Consider the following 24077-nt stretch of genomic DNA (forward strand, 5'->3'; position numbering starts at 1 on the left):
ATTGAAGACAACCTTATGATCTCATGTCCTGGCTCTTTAAAGGTACCTTTAAAAGGAAAGAAATGCACACTGGTTACATGTATATAGTGTTTCACTCATTTAACTGCCATTTTGTTTTATACACGTGTGTGTGTTTCAGTCTATATTAATTCTCAAAGAAAAAATATTGAGTACAACAACTCTGAACAAATGTTTCGAAGTCCAACATATAGAAAAACAAAAAAGCTATAAAACTATTGTTTTTGTGGGGGAGAAAGGCCCCTGCAATTTATATATACTAACTCTGTGATAACTCTGCAGTGGGGAAAGAGCAAATACCCAGTCCCACTGTACTGGTCTTTCTCTCTTATGAGAAAACCGGCAATTTGCAATTTTTTTGAATGTTTGAACAGATGCATGACTCCTAATCTCTCACACACACACACATATATATATATATATATATATATATATATATATATATATATATATATATGGATCTAGGACGTTTGCTCAAGTGAGCAAACGTCCGAATCCATAATAACCGAACAAACTTTAATGAAAGCGCTTTTACTGAAAAAGCACTTTCGCTAAAGCGTGTTACAAAAAAAACAAAACACTACATTTACATTTTAGTAGGGGGTCTGCACCCCCCATGTGGGAGGTTGTGCCCTTCACACACCCCTACTTTAATATTCTCCCTCCGAGACTTTGCTCACTCGAGCAAATGTCCTAGATCCATATGTGTGTGTATATATATATATATATATATATATATATATATATATATATATATATATATATATATATACATGTTTACTTTTATTAGGCAAAGTTACGTTTCTTTGACTAACAAAAATATGACCTTAGTTACGTGAAAGGGCATTTCAAGGAAAGTGCACTTCCGCGAATTCTGGTTCACCGAACCGGCAATAAAAATAAACAACACTGTAAAGGCAGTTTTGCAGAGGGCAAGCTCCCCTGCACCCCCACACCCCTGCTATATTATATATACACACTAATGCCGAGATTGCACTACAATGGGGAAACAGGTATATTCCCTTAATATCTTCACTGTAGCATGCTTTAGTGCCGCAGTGTGTCATTTTTATTTTATTTTTATTTTATTGCAGTGCGATCTCGGAGTTAGTATATATAATTTAGTGGGGGTGTGGGGGTGCAGGGGGGCTTGGTCCTCTGCAAATCTGCCTTTACAGTGTTCTTTTTTATTTTTATTGCCGGTTCAGTGAACCGGAATTCACGGAAGTGCAATTTTGTTTAAGTGCATTTTCGCATAACTAAGGCTGAAATTTTGTTAGTCGAAGAAACATAACTTCGACTAATAAAAGTAGACCCATATATACACATATATATATATATATATATATATATATATATATATATATATATATATATATATAAATATAATATATATATGTGTGTGTGTGTGTGTGTGTGTGTGTGTATGTATATATATATATATATATATATATATATATATATATATATATATATATATATATATATATATATATATAAGCTGACTGAAATTCGATGACCCTATAATTTTGTTTAGGTAACAAAATTTAGTCAACTGAATAGATGGTTGACAGATTTGTAAGATTGGGCAATTCTTAGGGTAGGGAAATATGTTCATTTCCAGAGATTTTGTGTTATCTTGGAATTAGTATGTATAATTAGCAGGGTATGCAGGTGGGGGGGGATGCAGGGAGACTTGCCCCCTGCAAATAAAAAAAAAAAAGATTTATCTTTTTTTTTTTGTTTTGTTTTGTTTTTTTTTAAGTTGGAGTTTTACATGTGCCGAGATTGTCAATTTGCACATGCATAGTAAAGTGTCAGCATTTGCAAAGTCCATGATTTGTGGTCAGCTTTGTAAACATCTATATTTGGGTGTTTTGTTTGATTTCAGTACACCCTATTTGAAAGATCAATAGTTTGTTAGTTCGACAGCTACCTAGTCGGCCACATATGGTTACCTAGGCAGCTGATCATGAATGGTGCAAGACTGGGTAAATCCAGTGTTTGCCCTCACCTCATGTTTGTGCGATCTTGGAGTTAGTGTATATATAATTAGAAGGTTTTGTTTTTTCATTTTTAAAAATTAAACATTTGCATGCAGTGAGGCTGTTTCTGTTTGCATGCATACTGGCACATTTTGGCATCAACATTATAGGTTCATAGGTTCATAGGTGTGTACTAGGCTAACAGCCCTAGAGCCTATATAAGCCTAGCCCAAGAATATTTCCTGGCATCATGCCGCCCGAAGTTAGTTCCCTGTGCCCCTCTCAAGCAAGGCCACTGAAGTGATCCCCAGGGTGAACTTCCTATTGCCCATCCATTCGTCAAGACTTTTATTAAAGAGGGCCAGTGAAGTGCTCTGTTTGATGTGAATAGGGAGTTGGTTCCAGAGAATGGGAAGTGTCTGGGTCAGGAACCTGCCCCTCCAGCATGTTCTGTTTATTGTAGTAATGAGGTTTAGGTCTCTGGAGAGTGTGGCATGGGGGGACTGGGATTTCTTTAGGTTTAGCATATCTAACAGCTCTAGGTCAGACATGGCTTTGTAGGTCAAGCAGAGATCGCCTCTAAGTAGGCAATATGAGACAGAGTATAGCTGGAGTTTTTTGAGTCTGTCTATATAGGCATGTGTTTAAGGCCTAAGATCCTCTTAGTTATGCATTTTTGTGGCTTCTCCAGTTGTTTTATGTGTCTAGTGAGGTACATACCAAATGGGGTTTTGTATTCTATAATAGGTCTAATGAGGGATGAGTAGAGAGGGGTTATGACCTCTTTCTTCCTGAATGATAAACCTTTTGTAATGAGATGTGCCACATAGAAGGACTTTCTGACTACAGAGGCAATGTGGTTATCGAAGGAGAGGTTGCTGTCGACCTGTGTCCCAAGGTCTCTTATTACACCTTTGGTGTTTAGTGGACTACCGCTTATGTGATAGTTCATGGGCACTGAACTTTTCGCAAAGGGGATGACAGTGCACTTTTTGGCATTGAGTTTAAGGCCATGGTTCTGGCACCAGTCATTGGTCTCATTGAGGCCTTTTTGTAGAATGTCTACATCAGTTGGAGAATCAGTGATGGCTCCCAGTTTGCAGTCATCTGTGAACTTGGTCAACCAGAGTCCCTTTGTGTTGGCTTGAACTTCAGAGAAGTAGATGCCAAACAGGAGAGGACCAAAGACCAATCCCTGTGAGACACCACTCGTAACCGGTAGAAAGTCAGATTTGGAGTCCACTACTTTCACAGTGTGTGTTCTATCCGTGAGCCAGTTGGCAACCCATCTTATAACATAAGGGTTTATGCCTAGTTTAGTGAGTCTATCTATGATTCCTGAGTGAGGAATGTTGTTGAAGGTCTTGGCAAGATCTAGGTGGGCTGTGTGAACTACCTTGCCCTCATCCACAGCTCTGGTGACAAGACTCGAAGAAGTCTGGCAGGTTGAGCAGGCATGATTTACCTTTCACAAACCCAAACTGCATGGGGTCCAGAGTTTGGGGATTACCTACGTCCCTATTAATAAGGTCCATGATGATGCACTCCATAGCTTACATATCAGACTCATCAGGCTAGTAGTGCAGTAGTTCCCAGGGTCTGTAGTTGCACCCCCTTTGTGGAGTGGGATGACCGTAGCAGTGTGCCATTTGGTAAGAACAAAGTCTGAAATGAGGCTGTGATAGAACGGGGTACTCAGGTGTGGTGCTAGTTCACTTTATAGTTCATGTAGGACACAACCAGGGATATTATCAGGTCCCATGGAAACTATATTCTTGGCTTTGGACAGTGCACTTTTTACCTGTGCAGCCGTGATAATAGGGATTTGGCATTTCTCAGGTATTGTGATAGGCACTTTTGGGGGTGAAAGGGCGGTGAAGTTCGCACTGAACCTGTCGGCTAATATGATGGCAATATCAGTTGGTTCTGTATATGTATTGCCATTGTGCTGTAACTCAAAGCAGATCTGAGTACTGCCATGTAGATTCTTGACATAACTATAGAATGCCTTGTGGCTGTCTTTAGAATCTGCAGCAATTTTGTTTTCATAGCTAGCTTTAGAGGATTTGATGAGAGATCTCAGTTTTTTGCTGAGGCTAACAAGGGAGGTTTTTCCAGTCTTGGGACTTCACCCTTTTCTATAACAGTTTTTCCTTCTGTTGTAGAGTTTGTTTATGGTAGGGGACCACCAGACTGGCTTCCTTTTTTTGGAGGAGATCGTCTTGGCTCTGTTTGGTATGGCTCATTTCATACACTTGTGTATCTGCTCATATAGTGCATTGGTGTATGATTCAGCAGTCATGCGCCTATTTTCCATTTGCATGGGCATCGTGAAGTTAGCCATCTCTGTTTTTAGAAGCCCAAAATTGGCTTTGGAGAAGTTTTTTACGGTGGTTTCCTTTAGGGGTGGTGAGGGTGGGATGTGGATATCCATGGTGATTAGTTTTTGGGTCAGATCTGACCAAGGGGGAGTTGATTACTGGTATAGAGCAATGGTCACCCATGTTAGTAATGACCAGGTCGAAGATGTTTCTACCCCTGGTGGAGGTAAGAATGAGTTGGTCCAGGGCATTCGAATTAATGAATTCCAGAAAACGTTGAGCAAGTGTGTTGGTACATGAGTAATTTTCTCAGTTAATGGAGGGGTAGTTAAAGTCTCCCAGTATAAGGGCATTGGATTGTACCCTAATATTTTCTAAAGTGTTTAGGAATGTGGAGTGGGAGTCTTGGGACATGATGTGGGATCTATAGCAGGCTACAACCTGGATTACAGTTTTACCCAGTGTTAGTTGTACTTAAAGAATCTCTGATGCGTTATGTTGGGCTACTAGTCTGGAGGTGTGCATATTATTTATGAATATGGAGACACCACTGCATTTAGTGCTTTGGTCCGGGTTTGGGGGCCAAAAGGTGTGGTATGAATTATAGCCTGGTAGTGCTGTGGTGCTGTCTGGAGCCTTGAACCAGGTCTCGGTCACTGCACAGATGTTGATGTTCTCCATTTTAAGGAGTGCTTTGAGCAAGTGCATTTTGAGATTTAGACTTCTAGAGCTGAGTAGCATAACCCTCAGATTTCATATGCTTGTAGCTGTTATGGTGGTAATTTTGTCTTCAGGACATTGCCTAAAAAGGGCACTATAGGAGTGGCAAGAGCCTTGACCAGTATCCAGAATCCCAGGGGTGACAGGTGCAGGCCATCTCTGGTGAAGCATCAAGGTCTATCGATCATGTCATCCCAGGCAGACAGATACTGGATCCCCTTAGAATGACACCAGAAACTTAGCCAATTGTTAGTCAATCATTTTTTGCTTGTACTGTGGCATCATTCTGGATGACGGTAAGATGCTACTCAGAGCTAGGGTCATACCTGCCTAGGCTGCAAAATCCGGGAGCTCCTCTATGTCTCTTTTCATGTAGTCCAGAGAGGTACATCTCAGGTCATTCACACCAACATGGACAATGACAGAGTCATATTTGTACCTCTTGTGGAGTGACCTAAGTGCGTGTGTTATATGGCAGATCCTGGCACCTGACAACTGCTAGTTGTCTATGGGTTTTTCATTCTAGTATATATATATTGGGCTACCTGATAATATCGAAATCCCATATGATCGAAGATGAGAACATAGAGAAGAAAACAGCAAATCTTCAGGTCATTGACTCTTCATAACACAGAGAATTACTCAGGGAAAGTAACCGGTCAGCCAGTATATGGGAGTTTGCCCTTTTCTCCACTATAGTGCAATTTCAGAGTTGGTATAATTAGCTGGGGGGCGTGGGGGGTGTAGCCCCTCCACATCTGTGGGTTTGAATTGATTTCCTGTGGTTTATTGTGCTTGTTGGTCAACCGGTTACTTTCCATGGGTAAATTATTGGTAGTATGAAGAGTCGATGACCTGAAGATTCACTGTTTTCATTTCAATGTTCTTGTCTTCAATTATGTGGAATTTCAATATTATCAGGTAGATAGATATATGCATAAGTAATACAAGTCAACTTTTCAAGCAGAAAAAAAGCCAAAACAGCTGAACAAAAGTCAACTTATCCACACATACTGGCTTTTACACTGTGCGAGATCAGAGTACAGTGGGGATCAGAGAATTTGCCCTTTCCCCATTATAGTGCAGTCTCAGAGTTGGTATACATAATTAGCAGGGGGTATGGGGTTGCAGGAGACAAAAAGAAAGTTTTACTTTTTTTTAGTTTCTGCAGGTTTTGATCGGCTGGTGATCAACAAGTTGTGGTTGATCACTTGCCATTCAATATGTCGATTTTTCAATAGTTTCACACATGCACACAGGCACACACACACACACACACACACACACACACACACACACACACACACACACTCATACAAAATATTTATTTTTGCTTTCTTCCATTATTAGCTCTTGTGTTACCGTTGTATGACCGTATGGCTGTGGAGCAAGTAAGGAGTAACACCTCCCATGTAAATAATTTTTGTGGTTCAGTAGTTTTGCTGTCTGAGGCTGTGTGTAGATCTTAGAGAGATGAAAATGAACAGGGTGGAAGTCAGAATAGGATCCGAATATATTTTGCTTCAGGATTATTTTTTCTTACAGGTAGAGATGAAACAATGAAATAGAGAAGTCAAATTAATGGAGCGGTGTATTTAATGACAGGTAAGCAATGAATGATTCAGAAAGAATCCTACATCTGTCATAAATCGAATGTCAGTACACAGGGAGAAAATGCAATTCAAAGACAGCTTTGGCCACAGTGAGGAAGCCTTCATTATCAGCTATCTTTTGGAGGAAATGTTGCACTGATGTTCCACCTGCATATCCTCAATCACACTTTATACCACTAGTGCTTTCAGAGCTTTGGCAGTATTAGCGTTTAAGCTATGGGCTGATGCAATGCACTAAAATCCCTTACCTACATTCTCCAATCAGCACCCTCAGACACAGAGGTATAGAAGCATTCACTCACAATCTATCACACATACACACTAAGCTCTCTACTGCACGCATACATACCCCACTCAAAAGATTCATAACTTAAACACAGACGCACACACACTTATAATCATCTGAAACCTGATACCTTCACAACTTAAACTACAATTCCATACCATATAATACATCAATGAAACAGAAACCAACAAACTGAGCATCAAATTCTTGTGTGAAACGAACATAATCTCAACTAAATCAAATGCCGTATGGGAGAAGTACTTCTGGTCAATGTATGCATTCACTGATGGATGAAAAAGCTGGTTCAGTTGTTCAGTTGATCAAAAATCAGTTCATCAAACTGTGCCAGCTTTTTTCAAAATGAGATCGCTGTACACTGGAGATCGGGAAGTATGCCCTTTCCCATCTATACTGTGATCTTGGAGATGGTATATATAATTTAGCAGGAAATGTGGGATGCGGAGGGTTTGCCTTCTGCAAAAAGATGATGTTTTATTGTTTTGTCAATCCTTTGTGGATCTATGTTTGCTATTTTACAACTGTTAGGTGTTGATCACTGGTGGATTGACATTTAGCATTTGCACTGGAAGGTTATGCTTGTATATATAAAAGAGCAAAAACAGGACTTCTGGAATTCTGTTTTTTACTGTAGCAAGTCGATTGCTACACTGGCTTACTGCTGTCACATCCCCACCCCCCACATCCCAGTTTTTCAATTGAAGAGCAAAAATAAGGAATTTTTTTAAAACTGTAGCAAGTCTATATTGACTTGCTAAAGCTTAATACACACATAAAGGACTGAAGTGTTTTTCTTTACTGGCATTCAGAAAAGCTGGCATACAAAAAAGAATGTAAGAACTGCATTTCCTTATTGCGTCCCTAACACTTTGTGCTCGGGCAGTTCCCCCTTCACCCTACCCTTGATATGGTATATAGGTATGTGCAAATATACACATATATGCGACTACATATTAAACACACACTCACACACACACACACACACACACACACACACACACACACACACACACACACACACACACACACACACACGGTTAGTGTTTTTAAATGTAAAATACAAATTATCTAAATCTGGACACAGAATAATATATACAACTTCACCTTTCCAAACATCCCTTGAATTCAAGTCTTGCTTGGTGCAGATCAATGGCACAACATATGGAGTACTTTGTCTTGTAAATATAGCTCTCAGTACACAAATTACACGAAGACATACATTTATAACAGATATTTTGTGGTAGAGTTAATAGCAATGGAAAAAAAAATGATAACTCTTTTCTTTCTACTAAATGTTTTTATTCATTCTAGCTGGTGGAATGGATACTCGAATCAGGGGACTGAAGATTATACCTCAAACATTAAATGTTGGAATGGGTACAGATGTTAATGCGGATATCTTCCAATCATCTAATCTTACCCATTATCCTAAACTTGCAAGAGTTGAACCAGATGTATTGTACCAGCGGGCAATTGTTATTCTCAGGTAAGGTATAAAACACTTTATTGTCAGGTAGGGTAATAAAAATGTTTACATATTTTGCTAAGTTAAGCAGTTTGACAAACACTTTGATTAAAAACTCTGCTTATCATCCATTCTGTGGTTGAGGATAAATAAAAGTAACATGTTTAATATAAGTCAAGTTGTACACTACAGTCGTGAAAAATTTGACTCACTTTTGTATTCATTTATATTAATCTCATTCAGCATCTGGAACATTATGTCCTTTGGACCTCCATCATCTCCATCCAGAGATACTCTAGGACTTGCACTGTTGCCTTCTGTGTGTCTGTCTATTTGTGTTTTGTGTATGTCTGTCTGTGTGTGTGTCTGTGAATAGCAATATGGTATGCTTGATTGACTACAGATTAAGCAATGGAACCTTTCTGTATAAAATTATGTAATGTCTTGAATGATATTCTTGTGTACATGTGTAAGCTGGGCAAGCATACCTCTCAAATGTTGAGATTTTCACAGACTTTCCAGATTTTTGCCTCATATTTTTGGTTTATTCCTCAAAAAATGTGTGGTTACTAGCAAATAACTATGGATTGCAATCACTAAAAATGATATACATCTGAGTTTCAGACTTCACTTCCTTCATAAAATGCATGCCAACACAAATCCTGTTATTCTAACATCTTTCTAAGTTTATAGGATCAATATTTAAAATCGGTCCCTATTTTTAGACCTATGAACCCCAGTATTTTAGAATTTGTCCAGATTTCTTGCACTAAGAGATTGAGAGGTATGTGGGTAAGCCTGGATGCAGCAGGGTGCCCCCTTGTGGGCCTTCATTTTATATAACCTGGACAGAGGTCACACAACTTCATGGTAGCCTACAAACTTTATACTGCTTAACTGCAACTTCATTAAGTATATAGTTATTATATAGTTAGAAATATGGGCATTCCAACTATTACTTCTTGATAAAACATTATTTTTTCACACATATATGGGGCAATGGCACAAAGATATAGAGTTTGGTCCACTAATATAGCCCTACAGTAGCCCTACCTAATAATATCTCAGCTATCTTCTATTCAGTAGCTGCTAAAATCAGGAAAAACCTGCAATTATAGTCCAGGGCAAAAACTACAATGTGGTGGTTTTGTTTTTTTTTTCACCCTAGCAGCCTCATTCAAAGCCATCCTGAACATAAGTCATCGGTGTGGAACAAAGGGAAGAAGGGCCTGTGGTATGGAGGGTGTGTGTCTGTTAAAACAAGTCTAGACTGTCGAAGAACCTGCCATGAAAAGGAGAGACTTTATGCTAAAATACGCTCAAAATGAGTGCAGGTATGATGGCACTTCTAGTAAGAGATGGGCACCATGTCATTTAAATGTCACAGTATACTCTACCTTATCACTCCTGTGCATCTTGATTGTTTCAGAACCCTGAAATGATAACCTGCTTTGATGAAATGACAGTCAAACATGTGCCCAAAGTGTTCAGGAAAGTAACACCTGGAAGAGGCCCCAGAAATCAAAGACAAGGGGCATAATCACTCATTAGCTATATAGTGGTTGGAGCTCTTAACTGTCATTCTACACTAGCCTGAAAAGCATCATCATTAATAAACTCAGAATATAAAATAGGAACTGTTAGGCGGATAAAAGCTGATTACTCTGATAAAACCAGAAAAATGCAAATAAATGCAACCAGCTAGACACGGTTCAAGTGCACTATTTCTATTGATGGTTTGAGGAAGCACTATTTTAGTGTGAAAGCACGTACCATTTTATATTTTTCATTTTTGTTTGTGTTTTATTAAAGATCTGAAGTAGTTAACTTAATCTGATCAACAACCTGTGGGTATCGGATCCGACCCAGATCCGAGCCGGCAGCTTTCCAAGCTAGAGATCTGAGCTCCTAGCTCCTCCCTCTTACCCATAATACCCTGCTACCTCCTTCCAGTCCCCAGATCTCGTTTGCCGCGGCTTATTGAAGCATGAGTGATGAGCTCCTGGCGGTTTTTGTGAGTGTTTTTCATAGGGTTTTTCTCTTTTTACTCTCAAATTCTGTGTGTGTGTGAGTATTAATCAATTCCTAGTCTATTAGTTTAAAATAGTTTTCCCTTTGTAGTTGGTTAATCTTAACTTTCCCCTTCCCCTTATCTGTGTGTGAGGGCGTGTGTGTGTGAATTACCATGGCCGAAGGCCCTAAGGCCGTATTCTGTAAATGTTCTGAGTGTGGTCATAAGCTGTCCCCAGCCGATGGCTACACTCAGTGCGTTATTTGCCTGAGGGTTGCTCATTTATCTTTAGGCTGCCTGATTTGTGCCACCTTCAACCCCAGGGCTTTGAGGGACAGAAGGACTAAGTTAATCCTTGCGGGCCTTCTGCCCTTGGATCTTGCTTCTTCCTCCTCTCCCTCAGTGGCACCAGCTGCGGCTGTTCAGTCTTCCGTTCCTGCTCCCCTGGCCGGGACTCAACCTCCCTCAGTGTCCCAGGGAGAGAGGGACATCAGAAAAAAAGATAAACACAGAGAAAAGGAAAGAGACAGGGAGAGGCATAGGAGCCATAAGCAGTGGGCCGATTCGGATCCCTCGGCCCCGCCGGCTAAGCTGCTCCTTTCTCCTTCGAAGGTCTCCTGATCTTCCCCTTCTCGGCTTCGTTCTCCTAGTTTCTCTCTGGAGCCAGAGGAGGAGACCCGGTCACCTTCTAGGTCATCGAGGTGGCCTTCCCAGCCAGCCTCGGTGGCCTCTTCTAGGTAAACAAGGAGCCTTTCGGATGCGGACATGGTCTGGATGATGCGTCGCTTCCTCCAGGCCCAGCTATAGATGGGAGTGCTCTTGCCTCCCCCCCCTCCAGGGGGGAGCTCGGCCCCTTTCTTTGCCCCCATTGCTCCTTCTCCGATCCATTATCAGGTTTCGGAGCCGTCGGATCCGGGTAGCATCGGAGCCGGGGAGTCAGCACCGGTAGTCATTGCTACTTCAACGCCGGCTATAGCCTCGAGTTTGTCGGGTCCTTTTTCATATCTGAGCTCTCAGAGCCATGAGCCGAGCCTCGGATCTGGAGAGGTGAGTGTGTCTTTGGCTCCAACGCGGTCGGAGCACACCTCTCTTTCGGGTCCGATCGCTTCGGTTCTGGTGCCGATCCACATGTCGGATCCGAGGGGGCTGCTCTCAGATCCTAGGGAGAGCAGTTCACTGTCAGTCTTCAACGTTGTGGAGAGGGTCCTATCGAGGGATTCAAGGCCCCTGGCTCGTGCTATGGATCCACCCACCATTCCCTCGCAGACGGGCCTGACTTCCATCATCCGGCCCCAGGGACAGCCTGCTCCTACATCCCAGATGGTTCCCCTAGAGGAACAGAACCTGGTTGGTGAGCCCTCCTCGGACAGTCCCCCCGAGGAGGTTCCTCACAAACGAAAGTGTAAAAGGAGGCACTTGGACTCACCTGAGTCCCTCACGGAAGACACTGACTTGGAGGAAGCGGAAGGTTCCCCCAGGTCACCCCCCGAAGATGTCTCCTTTGGAGACATCATGAAGATGCTGCGCATTAGAGGGGGGTGGTCATCCCAAAAACCTTCCTCGGATGAGTCTGTGTTTCTGGAGGCATTTGACGCAGGCCCATCTACCTCTTGGGTGTCCCCTCCGGCTGACCCCCTGGTAGATCTCATAACTACCAGGGCATGGAAGGAGCAGGACACTGTAGAGCCAATCCCCAGAAGACCTGATAAAATCCTTAGTCCCCCGACAGACAGGACAGTGTGGAGCAAAGGTTCCCCAGTAGATGCCATGGTGGTGACGGCTGCCACCAAAAAGGAACTGACTCAGGAAAGTTCCTCGGTGCATCCTCCCAACAAGGAGTCTCGGACGATGGACCACATTGGAAAGCAGATGTCCGCTTCAGCCACCTTCTCCATAAGGGCACTGAACTACTTGACACACATGATTTGACTTCAGCGGGACCTAATCAAAGAGTACGCTGGGTCACCCCCAGAGTCCATGTCGGCCGAGGACAAAAGAACCTTCTCGACATGAATGGCCACTCTAAAGTCAATTTCCAACACTTCTATTCGGCTTCTCTCCCATGCCACGGAGGGGGCAGCAAGAGCCAGTGGAGCAGGCATCGCCTTGCGGCGCCATGCCTGGCTCCGTCTTTGCGATTTTGCAGAACCCTTCAAGGCATCCTTCGCGAATGCTCCCTTTGACGGTTCTACCTTGTTCGGCAAGACCATCCGCGATACGCTACTCCAGAGCGAGAAAGATGGGAAGACATTGTCTGCCGTCGGAATCCACTTCTCAGCTCCTCAAAGGTCCTTTTCCAGGAACCAGAGAGAACAAAAGAAGATGTAGTTCTGGAAATCCCAACAATCCCATTTCGCTCCGGACCCTTCATCCTTCAGAGGCAGGGGAGGACAAGGTGGATGCCGGCCCAGAGGCAGAGGGGGACCGAAGAATTTTTGGTCGAGGGAACCCTTTTCCGATCAACCCACGCAGCAACCCTGAGGGGTTGCCCGACTGCTCCTCTCTGGAGGCAGTCGGGGGGCATTTTTTCGGAACACCTAGCACATTGGGAGTCCATTACAACAGATCGCTGGGTTCTCCGAATAATATCCAGAGGTTATTCTATTCCCTTCATGAATCCTCCCCCTCATTTGGGATGCCTCACTGATGTCCCACCCAATCAGAGAGAAGATGCAGCCTTAGAGATAAAAGAGCTGCTAAGAAAAAGAGCCATCCAGCGCGTCCCCCCAGACCAGTCTGGACTGAGCATTTACTCCAGGTTCTTTTTGGTGCCAAAAAAGACGGGGGACTTAAGGCCAATTCTCGACCTGTCTGAATTGAACCTATCTGTTGCCAAGGAAAAATTCCGGATGGTCACCATTCAATCTATTCTCCCTCTCTTACATAAGAACGACTGAATGTGTTCCCTAGACCTCAAGGATGCGTACTATCACATTCTGATAAACAGGCAAACCAGGATGTTTCTCCGCTTTCGGTTAGGGGCCAGTCATTATCAGTTCAGGGTCCTCCCTTTCGGCCTCACCACAGCGCCCAAGGTGTTCACCAAGGTCATGGCCATTGATGTGGCCCACCTGAGGCTTCAGGGAATACAGGTCTTTCCTTACCTGGACGACTGGCTCCTCGCCGCTCCCACCAGGCATCTACTATGCTCGGCCAGAGATTATTTCATGCGTCTGGCCCATCAGTTGGGGATCACCATAAATTACAAAAAATCGTCCCTTCAGCCTGCTCAGGTCCTGGACTTCATAGGGGCCAGAATAGACACACTGCAGTCCAAGGCCTTCCTGACATTAGACAGACTCTGCAATCTAACTCTCCATGTCTTAGCCCTTCTTCAGTCTCTGGCCCCACCAGCGGAATTAGTCCTGAGGGCTCTAGGGTCTATGGCGGCAGCTATCAAACTTTCACCCCTAGCCCACCTGAATATGAGGGTTCTTCAATGGTCCTTACAGGTCCAGTGGTCCATCCTTCGACATCCATTGTACTCCCCGATTCCCCTCAGCAGGGTTTGCAGGGAATCTCTACTTTGGTGGCTTCATTCCCGATAGCTTCAGGAGGGACGGCCCTTTTTGATGCCTCTACCCCAAGCCACGGTGACCACGGATGCTTCTCACCTGGGGGGGGGGGCATTGCATGGGCAGAACCGTCCAAGGCACATGGACTCCAACAGAGACCGTTCTGCATATCAATGTTCTGGAGATGAAGGCGGTGCTTCTAGCATTGCAAGCTCTCCATGCCCTCCTTCCTCTAGGGACTATTGCAATTCAGACGGACAATATGTCAGTCATCTGGTACATCAACAAACAGGGGGAACCAGGTCTTACCCCCTTTGCCGAGAGGCCATGAGAGTTTGGGAGTGGGCGATTTGCACCAACCATTTTCTGCTAGCAATGCACATTCTGGGTCGGTCCAACATTCTAGCGGACAAGCTGAGTCAAACTATCCTCTCACCTTACGAGTGGTCTCTGAACCCCTTAGTGGCGAAACAGATCTTCCTCAAATGGGGTCAACCTTGCTGCAATCTGTTCGCATCACCTTCGAACGCAAAGTGCAGTGAGTTTTTCACCCTAATCCGCCCTCTGGGGGAGACCCCCAGGGACGCTCTAGTTCATGCTTGGCCATCCAGTCTTCTTTATGCTTATCCTCCTCTTCTGTTAATAACAAAGTTCTTGCAGAAAGCTCGGCGGTTGGGGAGCAAAGTTATCCTCATAACCCCATTCTGGCCTCGTCAAACCTGGTTCCCATACCTACGGTCTCACCTCATGACTCCTCCTTGGATCTTAGATCCCATTCCAGATCTGATTTCTCATCCTTTGGGATTGAAAACTCCTAACCTGGATGACCTCAAGCTTTCCACTTGGTGGATCCAGTTCCATTAGTGGCTAGGACTCCCGGTGTCTCGTCCACAGTGAAATCCATCCTGGTGGCGACACATAAACCTTCTACCAGGAAAGTTTGCAACAGTAAATGGAAACGTTTTTCTATCTGGGCCAGGCAAAGGAATCTGGACCCCTTTACATCTCCTATTCCAACAGTACTTGAGTTCTTATCCCACATCTTTCATCAGGGGGCCAGTTTGTCAACTGTGAAGGTTCAAATGGCAGCCATCTCCCACTTTCACATAGGAGACAACCTTGGTCCTTTAGCTTCCTCTAAGATCTGTAAGACCTTCTTGAAGTGTACCTTCATTTTAAGACCTCCAGTCAAGAATGCAGTCCCCCTGTGGTATCTAACCTTAGTCCTCCAGGCTCTTACTAGCCCCCATTTGAGCCTGCAGCTTCAGTTGACTAAAATTATTTGTCTTGGAAAACTGCCTTCTTGATTGCTATTACCTCAGCTAGAAGGGTGTCGGAGCTTCAGGCTCTTTGTACCAAACCTCCGTATCTTGTCTTCCATAAGGACAGAGTATCCATCAGGACTAATCCCTCCTTTTTACTCAAAGTGGCTTCTGAGGCTAACATCAATCAATCCATTAATCTACCTGTTTTCATTCCTAACTACCAGAACAAAGGAGAGTACAGACTACATTCATTAGATGTGCATAGACAATTGCGCTTTTATTTGCACAGAACTGTTGCCTCGCGTACGTCGGAGCAGCTCTTTGTCTCCTTTGCCATATCTGGGAAAATCTGTAAAGAAGGTGACCCTAACTAGGTGGATATCCCAATGCATTCTAATTACATACAAAATTTCTGGTCGGCCTGAGCCCGTAGGGGCTCGTGCTCATTCTACCCGTTCTATGGCTACTTCTGCCACTTTTTGGTCAAGGGTACCCTTGGATGACATTTGTTCGGCCGCTACTTGGGCTTCCTCTCATACCTTTATTTCTCATTATAAATGAGATCTGATATCCAGAGGTAGGGCAGTCTTTGGCTCTGCACTGCTCCGGAATATTCTTCCTTGAGGACCTCCCATGTTTTTGGTAGCTGGGGACTCTGTCCCACAGGTTGCTGATCAAATGAAGTTAACTATTTCAGATAAAGAAGTTATGTACTTACCATAACGTTCCATCTGAGTAGGTAACTTCTTTTGTCAACAACCGACCCCCCCCTCCGTCCCCCTAACCTGTAGTTCGTTTCACAGATGATTACGTGACCCACTCCTCGCAGATATCAGGTTAGGAGGTTCAGATTTGTGTTTGTGTTAGTGTTGGCTGATATTTGGGCAAACTCGATCTGAGGACTGGAAGGAGGTAGCAGGGTATTATGGCTAAGGGGAGGAGCTAAGAGCTCAGATCTCTAGCTTGGAAAGCTGCCGGCTCGGATCTGGGTCAGATCCGATACCCACAGGTTGCTGACAAATGAAGTTACCTACTCAGATGGAACATTATGGTGAGTACATAACTTCTTTTTAGTGCACTTGAACTGTGTCTAGCTGGTTACATTTATTTGCATCATTAACAAACTAATTACGTGCATGTAAGATATTACAGTTGTTCAGTACCAAAGCATAAGGGTATGGACTGAAAATTTCCAAAAACAACAAACAGGAAGGTGACATGAAGGATATGTAATTATTTATTTATTTATGTATTTATTTATTTATTCCATTTGTTAACTGTGAAAGTCCACTGGGCCTAGAAGAGCCCATTTTCAGTGGAGGCATGGGGAGAAAAGCTCTTAATTACATGCGTACACAGTAGAAGATAATAAAATACATAGATTAGTTTTGAATATTACTAAAACATTTGATAGTTACATCCAAAATGGTTACTAAATACAGTTCAAATTAATTTTGAACACTAATGCTATTTCAGTAGATACATAGATGATCCCTTCTTACTTGCAAATGAACACTAAATACATGCAAGCGTGAAACTTTTGAATACATAAAGTGAAGAGTTTAGCACAGAACTTGCACATGTAAAGACGCAATTGCACAAAAGTAATAATGTTTTGCAGTCAAATAAACTTATGGAAGTATCAATACAATGTGTTAAGACAGGGGTCAGGTTTTAAGGTTGTCAGTAGGAGAGCAAGTGCATATCCAATGTAAAGTGAGATGAAGTTTAAGGGACCCTTTAAAAGCTAAGGGGTTAGAGATGACCCTGAGTGTAGGAGGAAGACTGTTCCATAGCTTGGAGACAGTAAAAGAATACAGCATTTGACTAGCTGCTAGCTTAGGTTTATCAATGTTTAGAAGCATTTTGTTTTCTGATCTAAGGTGACGATTTGGGTAGTACATGCTCAGGATATGAGAGAGGGATGGGCAGGCTGCTGGGTAGTAGATACATTTTTGGGCAGTAGTTAGTTAGAAGTATGGGAGGTGATGGGGGAATTCTAGTCAGTTTAGTTGTTGCAGAACAGAACAATGGTGGTGGAGAATTTAGCATTTGAAGCAAATTTGGCAACTTTGTTGTAGGATGAGTCGAATTTAGTTTTCAGAGATGACTGAATATTGGTGAGGGTAGGGGTGCCATATAGCAGAATTGGAAGTAGAAATAAAGAGGCAAGAGCCTTTTTAGCAGAAAGGCTGAGAATGTTGTTGTGCCTATAGAGGGCTCCCAGTTTTTGATGTTTTTTTGATGTTATTATAGATATGAAAGTCAAAGGTTAGGTTGTCGTCAATGGTTACACCAAGCAATTTAGTACTAGGAACAACTTCAATAGTAGTATTATTTTGGGACTGAATAGAGAGTTCAGACCTAATGACTGGGCTGGATTTTTTGGGGGTATATATTAAAAGTTTGGTTTTACTGCAATTGAGGGCGAGATGATTTTGTGACATCCAGGTTTCAGTTAAGGTAAAGGCATTTTGTGTTAGTTGCTGTAGTACAGAGGCTGATTTAGCAGAGCAGATAATAGTGGAATTGTCTGCGTATTGGAGAATGGTAGAATTGGTAAGAGTAGTATGGAAGTCGTTGAATATACTGAAAAGAAGGGGACCCAATATAGAGCCCTGGAGTACACCTGTATTAGTATTAGTGATGGTGGGCTCAAACAAGTACCAAATGCAGCCTGTGTTTTTTTTTTTCCTGTGGTATATATTTTAGAGAAGGTTATTAATGTGAAACTACTACCTTAAGATAGCATAATGACTTTAACTAACATGAACCAAGGTAGAGAATGATGACTTTTGTTTAATCCTGTAATGGCTTAACTACCTAAGAATAGAATGAGGTATACCCTTAAAAGAGCACAAGCTCTCTGGTTCCTAATGTAAATATTCTTCAGCCTCTCTTTCCACAACTGGGATTTTAATCTTGGGTTTGCCATTTGACCTGACACACTTGTGATATTGTACCCTGTTTGAGTATAGTGGTCAAACCAGACAAACTGCTTTCTATAATCAAAACTTTCCCAGTTTTTCCACAGTTTTTGCATCCTACCCTCCCCCAGCACCATGCTGTGGTAATTGTCTTATAAACTAATAGTGTTCTCTCTGGGAAACACCATTCTATATGGCATATCCCAGGGGGTGTCTGTTGCAGTACAACATAGGTTATCTCTAGGCATAATGAACACAGAAGCCCTTAGGTAAATCCATGCTGTCTGTTTGTTACCATACTGTACTGATAATATGGCTATCAGACTATCCCTCCCCTGGTTTCATCTGCATGCATAAAATGCCACATTCTTCTATTTACGAATTTGTTAGCAGGCACATGCAGGCAAACGACAGAAGGCGATGGAGTTAAAAATATCAGAATCAAAGCAAATAGCTATTGATCTAATCCGTAGTTAACATTTTCTAAATTAATTTCCTCCTAACACCTTAAACCGTTCACCCCCAAGTACTGTCATGCAGTAATTTGTTCTCCAAAGCAGGGCTGACAAGGACATTAGGATTATAGCTGAAGTGCTCCATATAAATTCTTAAACTGACAGCAACATCAAGCAATTACCATTCAGAAGCTGCTAAGACTGTTACGTCAGCATGTTCTTATACATTGAGCTGTTTCTCATGATTTCATCTGTAATTTTCCTTGATGCAAACAATGCTGCATTATTACAGAACTTATAATAAAAGCAAGGACAAAATACAATATCAGACTGTCCATATTTCTAACTGCTTCACCTAGGCAAGCAGTCTGTAAAAAATAAAGCTGTGTCTCCTTATCTTCTCTGGCCTAGCTTTCTTGGGAATACCTCTTTTATAACTGCCAGCCAAGAATAGTTTGGGACCATAGGCCTCAAATTCATGTACCTGTTCTGTGGAGTCCAAGGCTCAGCCTTTACACTGTACCAATACAAGAACAGTTTGGGACCATAGGCCTCAAATTCACAAACCTGTTCTTGGGAGTCCAAGGCACAGCCATTACACTGTGGCAGCACAACAATAGTTTGGGCATGATGGCCTCAAACTCGCATACCTATTCTAGGGAGTCCAAACTACAACCACTACACCACGGTGACACATTATTGTTGTGGTCTTCACTTTTACATCAATATGCAATTACATCAGAGATAGTTATAGTTTGAACATACAGGGGATAAAGCAATGATCATGAGAGGTTGGGGGCTTTGAGCCCCACATAAATCACTTTATTTATTTTTCTTTCTTCAGCAAATATCATTTCATTTAAGTAGTCAACAAAGTCTGCTAGATAGTGCAAAGAATTAAGGCTACTAGCTATTAATGAGCTACTTCAGTGGTCCAAGGTTTGATTTTCTTGGCTTCAATTTCCCTACCATATAACTCTGAACAATTAACTTTACCAGACAGTGACTGCATGCATAGTACGCATATACCAATGGCATTTATTGAAGACATCTAAAAAAATTTCTCCTATAAAGCATTTATACTGAATTTAAATATAAGCTGGAAACACTACATTTTATTAGCATATCTCATTATTTATGTATGTCTGTAAATATGTATTTAGTTATTTATTGCATTTATTTACTGGGATGGACCAACTGGACTAAAGAGAAGTCCATTTTTAATGGATACTTGGGGAGAAAAGTACCAAATATATACACAATTACAACATTTATAGGGTCTAGTAATTAGGAGTTATAACATACTAAAAGGAAAACAACATTTTGCAGTGCAACGACAAGGAAATCAAGAAATATAGTGCAATAGCAAGTACATAAATATGTAGCAGTGAGGACAACACTAATTAAACTCGGATGAAATGAATGGTGTATTGATTACATGAGGCACTAGCCATTGTCCTGTGCAGCTTTGATTCTGATTGACCTTATTAATGCAATTAAGATTTATGGCCCAGGTCAGCATGAAGTTGCATTTGACCTATAACGCCCAACAATGTTTGGCACTAGTCCACAATACTACTACATTCTGACCCACAGGAAATTGCCAATATCCTAGCTAAGAAATTTAGTGCAAATTTTACTCCACCCATAGTTAAGCTATTCCACAGGTTCCACAATCCTAGACATGCCCTTTAATTACTATGGAATAAGTTGTCTCAGCCATCTCAGAAACTAACACCACTTCATCCATGGGCCCTAATAACATGCCAGGCTGCTTGAGTGCCAAATATGGCCTTTCTGAACCCCTACTTAACCTGTTTAATCTAAGCCTCTCCAGAGATTGCATTCCTGAAGCTTGAAAAACAGCCATCGTAACACCACTATACAAGGGTGGCCCAGCTATGAACCCTGGTAACTATAGTCCCATTAGTCTCACTAGCCTTATATGTAAAGCTTAAGAGCATATTATCTGAGACCTCATTATCTAAACATTGAAAATCTCATAACCCTGGACCCTCATCAATTTGGCTTTCTCAAAGGAAGGTCCTACCACTTTCATATCATTAATTACTTTGAAAAAGTAACCAAAACAGTGGTTAGTGGTTATGCAACCTATATAGCATATCTAGACCTGGCCAAGGCCTTTGACTCTACTCCCCATACAGGCATTATTGATAGACTTGTAAATCTGAATGTAAATCCTTACATTATGTGGTGGATAGCTATCTGGTTATTTGACAGAACTCATGTGGTCAGAGTTATAAGTGCCACTTTTGCAAGCAAAACAAGTAATCAGTTGTGTACCGCAGGGCTCGGTTTTGGGCTCCCTCCTACATGGCATCTGTTTCGCAAACTTTCAAGACAGTACTCCTGGAGTATGTTAAATTAAGTTAGCAGATTACTGTTAATTGGTTGTTGTTATTTGATCTTCAGTTGACTTGACAACTGCTCCGACATAGGTTAGACCATGTTAACAATTAGTAGAAGAACAATGGTTTCAGCTTAAATGTAAAAAAATGTAGTGTCTTTCATTTTGGTAAAAAAAAAAAAAGCAGTTTTACTTACCATATATTTGATGTATCCCTCAAATCAGATGCTATTGTAAGGGCTCTAGGTACTCTTGTAGATAATTCCTTATCATCTGACCATCATGTCATCACAGTAGTTTGGAAAGTGTTTTATGTAGCCCATATAATTTCCAAAAGTATCTCCTCTAAATCGAAACAAGTCTTGATTTCCTTTTACTCGTATCTTATCAGACCTACTTTTGAATAGAATGCACCCTTTGTCATGTATTTGTTTAAACATGTCACATGACTCGAAACATTGCAGATTCATAACTAAAAGATCAGTAGCCTTAAAAATCTTAGTTATCAGAAGAGACTGCCAGCCCTTTCTCTTATCTTTTCGTATTGAGTGTTTCCAGTAATCATTCAAAGGGCTTGCATTTATTCCCTAAGCTACAAAGTCCTTACAATCTCATTACCTGAAATGCAGTTTAATATAATTATGGATAGATATTTATATAATTACAAACATAAGTATCCCTTGTGGCACCTCCTTATTTAGTAAAAAGGATTTGGGACAGCATAATGGCCACTGGTTAAGCTTTCTGCCTCAAAGATCTAGCATCTCAAGTTCAAGTCTCACCTTCATTCCCCGTCTTTGGGGAGTCTGCTTGTTCACACTGAGTCTCCTTGGGTATTTTGGTGCGCTGGGTTTGACCTACATCAAAGTCACTCTGGCTAAATTGGCTACTCTAAACTGTCCGTTTGTTTGTGTCTTTTGGCTTTTCCCGGTTAGGGGTCACCACAGCGGAACTCCGTTCCTCTAATTATTGGCAGTAGAGTTTTATGTGCTGGCTTGCCAGGGCTAATGCACAACCTTCAATGAAGGAACGCACATTCACGCATGTCTAAACTGTCCATACACGTACTTATTACATTTATCCCTGTATATGCAGGCAGTGTCATGTCTAAAAAGTGCTCATAACGAAATATGTTCACTTATCCAATTAGAAAATAAATAAGTTAAAAATGTAGGAAATATGAAGGCATTATCTGTAAGTAAATTCATTTGTATGGAAATCTGTTAAGCAAACAAAATGTATTCAGTTTTCCAATAAGTAATATAGGGTGCAGAAAAATCAGTTATGGGTTTTCCTTACATATTTGCTAAGCATGTGCATTTTTATATTATTGAAATCCAAACGTGGAGTACATAATGAGAATAAGAGGTATTATAGGTATGTGAAATAACAGTTATGAGATGCTCACTTATGTAACAGAATGGAACAAACTCCTGATACACGGTAAAAAAAAGGTTAGTCAGATCTTGGTGATGTGACGTGCTGTTTCAGATACCTCTAAAAGATCTTTGTAATGATATTAATTTCCTGCAATCTGCAGTAGGAAAACACATAGATTTGTGAAAAATAAGATGCTTCACATATACATGCAACAAAATAAAAATTCAGTTTAAGATTGTTTCATTTGGGAGAAGTTTAATCCATGGCTTACATAGCAGAAAAGTTCTATTAGAATGCAGCCCTGCATAGAATTCTGTTTTCTTAATCTAGTTCCCAGCAGCAGCAGCTGTCGAAACAAGTTTCATAGAATAATTTAGAAAAAAAAGTAACAGTTGTCCAAGCTGCACTTACCCATAACCCAGATGTTCAAATTCTTCACTGCTGTAGTAGCCTATGGGTTGTATTACAGCACCCGGCCAGCATCCAAAAGCTTTAACACACACACACACACGCACACATGCACACACGCACGCACACACACACACACACACACACACACACACACACACACACACACACACACACACAGTCACTCTGGCTGCCTATAGGCTAATCCCTTTTGTAGGGAAATATAAAAATAGCCAGAATGGTGGAAAATCTTGAGGACTTTTTTAATCCAAAAGAGAGAATGTGGAACTCATTCTGAACTAACCACAACTATGGTAACCTATGCAAAAACTAATCACAACAACAACCTCAGCAATAAAAGTTGTAACCCACACCAACCAGGAATGGTGGGTGGGTGCAGCTACTGTAGCTGTGAAAACGTTAAACACCTACTTTTATGGGTAAGTGTGACCACAGATGTATGCAACACTAGGCAACCTTGGCAGTTGCCTAGGGCCTGTTGGCTTGGAAGGGTCCACTGGGAGGTGCCGCAACATTTAATTTTAATTAGAAAACAAAACAGTTTTTACATCCATTTTTCTTTAAGGACATACTGTCCATGCATGCATCATATGTCTTAAGTACAAAGACATACAACACACAAGACTTAAATGTCTGTTAGAATAGAACTTCACTTTTTGCTTCCATCCTTTTCAAACATGTATTGAACTGCTTTTCCTTTACACACACAACTGAAAAGTTGAATTGTGGACCATGGACCTGTCTGGGAGATGCCCGTATCATTCCAGTTATGTGTGTGTGTAATGCCCTTGTTAGGTATGGCAGGTTAGTTGATTAGCTTGCTCAGACTCAATCTCTGTACCTTGGCTATAAGAAACAACAGCCTTAATCTTCTACACCAACTACCAGACTGTTCACTTAGTCATGTGCTGAAATGGGTAATTTTGACTTTTATTGGTTCGTGTATTTTTTTCACTGATCAATGGAAAAAACGTCAAAACTACAGGGGTGCATTTTCAAGGAATATGAGTTGCAGTAAAGTTTCAGGAAATGTGAGTTTCAGTTCATTTCCAAGAAATGTAAGTTTCAAGGGAAGATAAGTTTACTGTTGCTCATGCTAAGTCTGTTTTCAGTGTGCAACTGTTTTGTTTAGCAAACAGCTGAGAGTTTTTTTACTATAGAATTTCAAAGCTGTGTTAGTAGCACAACAGGTAGCATACTTGCCTTTGGTGCAGAAACCTGGGGGTTCTACTCCTACATCATGTAGATGAATTGCTGATACTGCAGTGTACTTTGGGGGGGTGCACTCCTGAGCATGTCTT

General features: G+C 41.6%; 1 protein-coding gene across 3 annotated transcripts in view; it reads left to right on the plus strand.

Annotated features, from left to right (window-relative positions):
- The window catches only part of LOC122813455 (E3 ubiquitin-protein ligase HECTD3-like), a 770789-nt gene that overhangs the window by 308023 nt on the left and 438689 nt on the right, over window positions 1-24077 (plus strand). For all 3 annotated transcript variants that reach the window (XM_044085771.1, XM_044085770.1, XM_044085772.1), the window contains one exon: window positions 8273-8447. In XM_044085771.1, coding sequence (XP_043941706.1) covers window positions 8273-8447 — 175 coding nt within the window. The remainder of the gene's footprint in view (window positions 1-8272; window positions 8448-24077) is intronic.

Source organism: Protopterus annectens, chromosome 10.part0, assembly GCF_019279795.1.
Source record: "Protopterus annectens isolate FY-2018-M chromosome 10.part0, PAN1.0, whole genome shotgun sequence".
NCBI lineage: Eukaryota > Metazoa > Chordata > Ceratodontiformes > Protopteridae > Protopterus > Protopterus annectens.